Source organism: Phacochoerus africanus, chromosome 10, assembly GCF_016906955.1.
Source record: "Phacochoerus africanus isolate WHEZ1 chromosome 10, ROS_Pafr_v1, whole genome shotgun sequence".
Taxonomy (NCBI): domain Eukaryota; kingdom Metazoa; phylum Chordata; class Mammalia; order Artiodactyla; family Suidae; genus Phacochoerus; species Phacochoerus africanus.
In genome coordinates, this window is record NC_062553.1 from 42,031,430 (window position 1) to 42,041,292 (window position 9,863).

At 44.9% G+C, this 9,863-nt stretch overlaps 1 protein-coding gene across 1 annotated transcript; it reads right to left on the minus strand.

The window, feature by feature from the left end:
* Positions 1-3,143: 3,143 nt before the first annotated feature.
* LOC125137390 (KRAB domain-containing protein 5-like) lies at positions 3,144-4,768 on the minus strand. The gene is made up of 4 exons (XM_047798097.1): positions 4,621-4,768; positions 3,982-4,108; positions 3,375-3,470; positions 3,144-3,199 (listed from the first exon to the last, which is right to left on the minus strand). The coding sequence occupies exons 1-4, from the start codon at positions 4,633-4,635 to the stop codon at positions 3,144-3,146; spliced, it is 294 nt and encodes a 97-aa protein (XP_047654053.1). The 5' UTR covers positions 4,636-4,768.
* Positions 4,769-9,863: the final 5,095 nt, after the last annotated feature.

The window sequence follows — 9,863 nt, forward strand, 5'->3', positions numbered from 1 at the left end:
CACGAGAAGGAACCAAGAGCACAATACAGCAGGCAGCAGAATGAATAAGGAAAGTGGAAGACAGACCGCTGCAAATCACTGATGTGCAACGGAATAAAGGAAGCAGAAGGAAAAGAAATGAGGATAGTCTAAGAGAACTGTGGGACAACAGGCAATGCACCAATACTTCCATTACAGGAGTGCTAGAAGTTGAAGAGGGAGAGAAAGGACCAGAGAAAATATCTGAAGAGGCAAAAGCTGGAAACATCCCTAACGTGGGAGGATCTAAATAGACATTTCTCCAAATAAGATATACAGATGGCCAACAAATTCAAGAAAAGCTGTTCAACACTGCTATTACTAGAGATATACAAATCAAAACTACTATGAGGTACCACCTTACACCAGCCAGAAGGGCCATCCTCAAAAACACTACAAACATTAAATGCTGGAGAGGGTGCAAAGGAAAGCAAACCCTCCAGCACTGTTGGTGGGAATTTCAATTGCTACAACCACTACGGAAAACAGTATGCAGCTTGCCCAAAAAATGAAAAACAGAACTACTATATGATCTAGCAATCCATCTTCTGGGCATCTACCCAGACAAAAACCTTAACTCAAAAAGATACATGCACCCCAATATTCTTTGCAGCACTATTGACAATTGCCAAGACATGTAAGCCACCTAAATGTCCACTGACAAAGGAGCATGATGAATATATACAATGGAATAGTACCAGTAAAAATGATTGAAACAATGCCATGTGAAGCAACATGGATGGACCTGCAGATTATCATACTAAGTGAAGTTAGACAGCAAAAGACAAATATCAGGATATCACTCACATGTGGAATCTTAAAGTAAACAAATGAACTTATTTGCAGAACAGCAACAGACACACAGACTTTGAAAACGCACTTATGGTTACCAAAGGGGAAAAGTGGGGGAAGGACTAGATTGGGGGGTGAGGATTGACATATACACACTGTGATATATGGAAAAACTGCCTAACTGGGACCTGCTATAAAGCACAGGGAAATCTATCCAATATTCTGTGATACTCTATAAAGGAAACAATCTGGAAAAGAGTGGATGTGTGAATATGTATAACTCAATCACTCTCTTGTACAGCAGAAATTATTACAACCTTTTAGAGCAACTATATTCTAATAACATTTTTAAAAATGAAAAGAAGCAAATACTCTGAGTCAGTGGCATGTTTTGTAGGCAGGAGAATTTCACAAAGTATGGATTATAGTTGGTCATATAAACCTCAACTAAAAATTTGAATGAATAAGGATTTAAATGACAAAAAAAATTTAAATTTAAGAAATCCATTACAGACAGAATGCTGTAATAGATACAAAAATAAAAAGGTTGTGATGCATTCTTTAGAATACAAATAAAACCTTCTTTATAAATTAAGAACATGAAAGTTGTAGCATATGCAAACAATCATATACTCATAGAATAAATGTTTGAAATTAAATATAGAATGATTCATTACACCATGAGGAAAATAGATTGTTTTTCTTTTTACGGATGCACTTGCAATGTATGGGCTAGATAGGGGTTGAACTGGAGCTGCAGCTATGGCTTAAGCCACATAAATGCAGAAGATTCAAGCCACATCCATGATCTAAACTGCATTTTGTGTCAGTGTCAGATTCTTAACCCACTGAGTGAGGCCAGGGAAAAAACCCACATCATCGGGGACACTACGTTGTGCTCTTTTTTTTTTTTTTTAATGACCTCGCTCACAGCATATGGAAGTTCCCAGATTGGGAGTCAAATCATAGTGAGGCCAGGGATGAACACGCATGCTCATGGATACTAATTAGAGTCATTTCTGCTGTGCCACAAGGGGAACACCATATGTTGGGTTCTTGATGCACTGAGCCACAACAGGGACTCCAGAAACAGATTTTAAAAAACAGACTATTTTTTGCTTGAAGTAATTTTATATTTATGAACAAAACATTTTCATAGACACAGTGTGATGACTAAATATCTGATTTACTTCTAACCAAATATGTAGCTATTTTGAATGTGTTATAATTAATCCTTTGCATCTAAGAGTATGGGTGAACACAGAACACACTCCTGAGAAGCTTCAGGTTAAAAAGGATAAATTTATAAAAGGATGGTTATTACAGAATTAAAGGAGAATGAAGACTTTTTATTTTTTTGGTCTTTTTTTTTCCAGCCATTTCTTGGGCTGCTCCTGTGGCATATTGAGGTTCCCAGGCTAGGGGTCGAATTGGAGCTGTAGCCACCAGCCTACGCCACAGCCACAGCAATGCAGGATCTGAGCTGTGTCTGCAAACGACACCACAGCTCACAGCAACACCAGAGCTTTAACCCATCGAGCAAGGCCGAACCCGTAACTTCACAGTTCCTAGTCAGATTTGTTAACCACTGAGCCATGATGGGAACTCCAAGAAGAATGAAGAATTTTAATGATTGTGAGGTATAATCTGTATTCCACTATGCATTAATTTAGTGAAGAATTCTGAGTAAATATAAATATTATTATACCACTAAGTGGGGAAAATATATTTAACATGTCTCGTGTTAGTTTCTACCACAATAAGGATACAATAAAGTAAATCTGAGGGTTATATTTAGGAAGGTGCATTATGCTTTGATACAGTGACTTAGTCTGAACCTTGGTTTCCAAAGGATTGTACATTTAAAAGCAGAAAACATACAATATCTGTCCCCACTACTCCTAGAATTTAGTCAACAAATTCTATGTTTCCACAACTCTGCTCACACACTTCTGATTAGATAAAGAAACAATACTTGACAAATGAGCTTAAAAGTTATTCAGAAATGTACACAGCCTTTACTAGGACCCAAAAGCAATGGAAGAACAGCGAGGTGGGAGTTCCCATAGTGGCTCAGAGGAAATGAACCTGACTAGGAAGCATGAGGACACGGGTTCAACCCCTAGCCTCACTCAGTAGGCTAAAGATCCAGCATTACCATGAGCAGTGGTGTAGGTCACAAACACAGCTCAGATCCTGAATTGCTGTGGATGAGGTGGCAGCTACAACTTTGATTCGACTCTTAGTCTGAGAACCTCCAGTTTCCCAGGTATGGCCGTAAAGGAGTCAGAAAAGAGGAAAATAAAAAAAGAACAGCCAGGACATTCAGGTCCTCACAAGTCAAGACCAGGATTCTGGCTCTCCATGTGGATGTGAGAGAGAATCCTCCATGGTGAAGGAGAACACATGGAGGGCTAAGGAACACAAGATTTTGGCAGCAGATGTCGCTCTAAGACAGAGACAGAATAAACCCGTGTTTCTCAAAAATCAGTGCCATTGAAGCACATCTTCCCAAAGCCAATTTTAAGATTCCTGGGTCATCTGCTTCACCCATGCACACATACCTGGCTGTATGGCTACTGTCTCCATTCCCTTCACATCCCAGGGATCTGTCTTTTGCTCCAACAAGCGAACCAGGTCTGGCTTAGAGATAACATACTCTGTTCATTGGAAAGAAAAACACATGTTTTCCTAGAGATTCACCAATATCCAATCTAGGATTGGACTCAGGTGCAAGAGATGGCACTGTGGAATGGCAAAACATTCTAGGCAGTGATTTCCCCAGATACTGCCTTTTGAAAGCACATTTCAGACCCTGACTGACAGGTAAAAAGCAGTTCCTCTCTTCCCCATCTAAGTACTACTGAGTCAAAAGTAAAGGGTCCAAATCTGATTTTAAGAGGCCGGCAGAGCTCTTCATACATATGAACTTCCAGAACTGCAAATAATCTAAAGTGAAGGAGGCCGCTTTCCTCAAGGAGGACTTCGGTTACAATGAGGATGCCTCATTATGAAGCCTTTCTACCTGCACCCACCATCTCTCAGTTATTCCTAAAATGGTGGGGTCTGAAAATCTCTTGTATGGGCAAGAAAATGGCAGGAGACATTCTGCAAATGCAGGATCCCACACCCAGTGGGAGAAAAGGAATTCTGGAAGGAAGGGGTCCTCACCCAAGGAGACCAGGTGCCTACAGATCTCTATCATCACATCTCTGTACAGGTCCCGTTGACCGAGGTCCAGACATTCCCACTCCTCTGGAGAGAAATCGATGGCCACATCCTCGACTCTCAGAAGTCCCTGAAATGGAAAGGGCACATGCCATGGGCCAAAGCTGAGGTCATTATGTGACTCAAGATGAAAGCAGCAAGTCAAAAGAAATGGTTTTAATGTTTTTAATGTCTTCAAACATTCAATACTATATATTTGAAACAGTAGTATTCTCTACCATATCTCTACCTCCCTTAAAGGGGATGACATGGGAGCCATAAAACTGTCATAGACATGCCTTCCCATGGTGATGTCTCACCAACGGAATAGTTTCAACCCTTGACAGGTAATGATTCATCGTGACAATTCATGCTCCACAGGGATCCTGTGCACAGACAATGCTGAAAAGGCTCTGGGGCAGAGTGACAGCCTTTTTAAGAGCTGATCCTGACTACCCTAAGTGCACAAGGAAAAGGTACTTGAGAACATCCTCACCAGGCAAGAATATCAGAAGGAGAGAATTCATGATTCTGACATTCTCAATTCATGGCATTTCAGGAGGAAAAGCAGACACAGACTCCAACCTAGGACAGGACGGTTACCTGAGAAGCTGCCATTTCCTCCTCTTCTTCCTCTTCTTCCTCCAGCTCTGGGTCACTTTCTCATCGGTACTGTGTGGAGGAATCACATCAGCATCTTGAGAATCCACCATCATAGGTAAAAGCTATTTCACCTGAGTCCACCACACCCACAAGCTATATTTCCAAGGCCAACTTTGAAATGTTGAAAAGGCCAAACTCTCCAGACTTTGTCTCAGAAAAGATTCAGGAACAGTCCCTTCCTACATAGAGAACAAAGTGAGATTGTTCCTGCTTGGATACATGTGTTCATCCACATACAGATGTCCCAACATTCGGCTCACATAGGGTATGGGGACCGCACTGACTTTTCCCTTCAGAAGCCCTATGGGGCAGACTCTCTTGCCTCTCTTTGGGCTAAAGCTTGCTCGGAACTCCCACAAACACATGCAGGAGCTCACATGCTCACCTCCTTGGCCTCACCTTACAATCCTCTGGAGCTCTTAATGAAACAACACTGATGCTCCCTGAGGAACAACAGACAGCGTCTCTGGGAGCACACATCTGATGCTATTTCTTAATACTGGTCATGGAATCGCATCAAGGTTGTATGAAGTTTTGTTCTAAGAATTCTTCCAAAATGACCCTGAGTCCTTAGGCCTTTTCATCCCCTTCCTTCCCACGGCCACAAGGATTCATAAAAGTTTCTGCTGTGTGACCACCTGTTTGCAGGTAACGGAGCCTCCATCTTCAGAGACCAGGCACATGAAGCTGTTTCCATCAAAGAGCAAATCCTTCTGTTCTTTGTGTGGAACCCAAAAGAGCCAAAGGGATCCTCAGAGAGAACAGGCTGGAGCCATCTCTCCCCCTCACTTCACACTATACGGTGAAGCTTCAGTCACCAACACAGGGTGGCGCTGGCAGCAAAACGGCTGCCCAGAGGAGAGGAACACCAGTGAGCCAGAACTAAATCCTCATGGTGGGGTCAGATAACTTTGGACAAGGGGACAAGGACACACCACGGGGAAGGACAGCCTCCACTGGAAACGGTGCCAGGAAACCTGGCCTCCACCTACCACATGATTTCTCTACTGCACACAAATCCAACCAAAAACCCAGTTTTCCACATGGAGCCCCTCTTGCATCCTCTGAAACAGACACCCTCGGAACTCAGTCCCACCTAGGAAGCGTCTCCCCATGTTTCCTCAGTTCTCCTTACGTTGTCCTCCCAGGGTCACCTCCACTGTCAGGAAACCCAGCTCCTGTCTGCACAGACACAGCCCCCTGAGGTCCTGAAGCCAAAACCACCATGAATCCAAAGATGGTGGAGCTTTGATGGCAGAGGGGGGGTGCTGGCAGGTCCCACCTGGCACCCAGGGGGAGCCAGAGTAGACACAACCCCTCCCACCTGCCTGCAGAGCCCCCCACTGCCGCCAAGCCCCTGCAGGCACCCTGGGTCACAGAGGAGAGCCTGCCCCCTGTCAGACCCCACCTCACCTCCCCTCTGTGGAAAGTATAGGCCTCAGACTAGGAAACATGAGGTTGCAGGTTCGATTCCTGGCCATGCTCAGGGGTTTAAGGATCTGGCATTGCCAAGAGCTCTGGTGTAGGTCATAGATGTGACTGGTATCCTGCCTTGCTTTGGCTGTGGCTTAAACCCAAAGCTGTAGCACCGATTTGCCCCTAGCCTCAGAACCTCCATATACTTCGGGTGCAGCCCTAAAAAACAAAACAAATTTATAAACAAATAAATAAAATATTTATATATATATATATATATATATATCTTGCCCTTGTGTTCCCACTGTGGCTCAGTGGTAACAAACCCAACTAGTATCCATGAAGATGTGGGCTCGGTCCTTGGCCGCCCTCAGTGGGTTAAGGTTTCAGCATTGCCATGAGCTCTGATGCAGGTTGCAGAAATGGCCTGGATCCATGGAGTTCCCGTCATGGTGTAGTGGTTACCGAATCTGACTATGAACCATGAGGTTTCTGGTTAGATCCCTGGCCTTGCTCAGTGGGTTAAGGATCCGGCGTTGCCTTGAGCTGTGCTGTAGTTTGCACACGTGGCTGGGATTCTGCGTTGCTGTGGCTCTGGCATAGGCCAGCAGCTATGGCTCTGATTTGACCCCTAGCCTGGGAACCTCCATATACTATGGGAGTGGCCCAAGAAATGGCAAAAAGACAAAAAAAAAAGAAAAAAAAAAAGAAAGAAATGGCCTGGATACTGAGTTCCTGTGGCTGGGGTTCAGGATCACAGCTGAGCTCAGATTAGACACCTAGCCTAGGAACTTCCATATACCGGGGGTGTAGCCCCAAAAAGAAAAAAAAAAAAGAAAAGAAAAGAAAAACAAAAGTCTTGGACAATTTCACACAGCTAGTAAATTGCAGAGCATAACAGGAAGAAAAAAATAATACTTTTAAGTAAGGTTGTATTTGTTGTTGTTGTTGTTTGCAGGGCTGCACAGAGGTTCCCAGGCTAGGGAGGTAGCCACTGACCTTCACCACAGCCACAGGGATGCTGAATCCTTAACCCACTGTGCAAGGCCTGGGATGGAACCCACATCCTCATGGATACTACTCTGGTTCATTAACCACTAAGCCACATCAGGATCTCCAGAAGGGATGTGTTTAAAAAGGATTCTAGGAGTTCCCGTCATGGTGCAGTGGTTAACAAATCTGACTAGGAACCATGAGGTTGTGAGGTCGATCCCTGGGCTTGCTCAGTTGGTTAAAGATCTGGCGTTGCCCTGAGCTGTGGTGTAGGTCGCAGACATGGCACAGATCCCGCGTTGCTGTGGCTCTGGTGTAGGCCGGCGGCTACAGCTCAGATTCAATCCCTAGCCTGGGAAATCCACATGCCGTGGAGTGGCCCAAGAAATGGCAAAAAGACAAAAAAAAAAAAAAAAAAGGATTCTAGTACAACAGCGAGGAAACTAACAAAGCACTCAAGCACTCCAAGTGTTCCTGTGCCCCTTCTTCCCAAGCATACCAGAAAACCAGTCTGTCTAATATGTCAGAACCAAGTCATTAAGTAAACCAACCATGAAGTGCACAGAACCAGAATGGCAGGCACTGCTACCACCCCAATTCAAGCTACCCACATTTCTCCGTGTATTAAAAGCACTTTTTTTTTTTTTGTCTTTTTAGGGCCACACCTGGGGCATACACAGGTTCCCAGGCTAGCGGTCTAATCTGACCTGTTGCTGCCGGCCTATGCCACAGCCACAGCAACTCCAGATCTTTAACCCAATGAGCGAGGCCAGGTATTGAACCAGCAACCTCATGGTTCCTAGTAGGATTCGTTTCTGCTATGCCACGACAGGAACTCCTAAAGCATTTATTTATTTATTTATTTATTTATTTATGTCTTTTGTCTTTTTGAGGGCTGCACCTGAGGCACATCGAGTTTCCCAGGCTAGGGGTCTAATCAGAGCAGTAACATCTGGCCTATGCCAGAGCCACACCAATGCCAGATCACAGCCATATCTGCAACCTACACCACAGCTCACAACACCGCCAGATCCTCAACCCACTGAGAGGCCAGGGATCAAACCCACAACCTCATGTTTCCTAGTCTGATTCATTTCTGCTGTGCCACGACAGGAACTCCTAAAAGCATTTTCTACTGTTGCGGAAACCGCAAAAACCATGGCAATGGAAGGAGACAAACAGCACTAGGAGATATGGAAAAGCAAGGTTTATTCAGCACCGGTGCGGGCTCAGAGGAGTCACCTCCAGAGTCTGAGCACCAGGTCTTTGTTCTCAGTAACTTTTATACACTACAAGGTCTTGATTTTCCCATGTAAGCATCCCGGACCTCCCCCATCCCCAAGCAGACAGTGTTCCTCCCTAAGAACCTGAGCAAGCAAGGTTACAGAAGCAGAACTGATAAGCAATGCTGGGTACCTGATTAGCAGGGCTGCTGGCTTGGACAGAGAGCACACAGTTGTTACATTATTACAAGAAGGGTAGCATAGTGATGAGCACAGCTGGAAAGGCTTGCAGCTGCCTTCTTAGCCAAGGGGGGGGGTTGTTCTTTAGTTAAAACTCCATTTCACTACTACAATTATCTTCCAGCTAAAAACCTTCCATTGGTCCTTTATTATGTTTAGAAGGTAACTCTTCAACCTTGGCTTGCATCCTAAATACTTGGGAAGTCTGCAAGGCCACATGCCCAGTTTCTATGTTTCCAGTAGACGCTGCAGGCCTGGGGCCCATGGTTTGCAGAAACATGGCTGAACAGGCCCATCAAAGCAGGCAGTGTAGGATCACCTGGCCAGCCTCCCCTCCACCCTTTCCCTACACCAAACAGCAATTCCCAAACTGTGGGCCACAGCACTATTTCACTCACCTAACGCGGATCCTACCCCGGACCCCACAGGCTGGGGAGGCCCAGGGAAATGCTGAGAGGCCGGGGTCAGCTAAACCCCGGGCCTTTCGGCCAGACACCCGCTCACCTCCAGTGGCTCAACCCCCAGGCCCAAGGGGGAGACGCCTTAAGGACCAGGGAACTAAGACCTTGACTCTGAGCCCCGGTCCGGGATGCACTGAGAGATCTTGGCGCAGTGATTGGCAGTTTGCCCCCCGCCCCGCCAGAAGTGGGCGGGCCCATTCTGTGCTTGCTCAGTTACAGAGGTGGGCCGGAAGAAGGCCTGAGCCAGAGGGCGGGGAGTGGGTCTTTCTGAAGTGGTCTGAGCTAAGTAGGTTTCTGTGGATCATGGGATTCTGAAACAACATTTTCCTTATTACGGCTTTGTATTTGTCTTTCTTGGGGACCGTTTTATTGGTTTAATTAAATATCCCAAATTAAGATTTTGGTTCTTTTTTTTATAATGATTTTTATTTTTTCCTTTATAGCTCATTTACAGTGTTCTGTCAATTTTCCGCTGCATAGGAAGGTGACCCAGTCACACATACATGTATACATTCTTTTTTCTCACATCATCATGCTCCATCAGAAGTGACCAGACATGGTTCCCAGGGCTATGCAGCAGGATCCCATTGCTTATCCATTCCAAGGGCTATAGTTTGCATCTATTAACCCCAAATTCCCAGTCCCTCCCACTCCCTCCACATCCCCCTTGGCAACCTCAAGTCTGTTCTCCATGTCCATGAGTTTTTTTTCTGTGGAAAGGTGCATTTGTGCCGTATATTAGATTCCAGATATAAGTGAAATCATATGGTATTTGTCTTTCTCTTTCTGACTTACTTCACTTCATGTAAGAGTCTCTAGTTCCATCCAGGTTGCTGCAAATGGCAATATT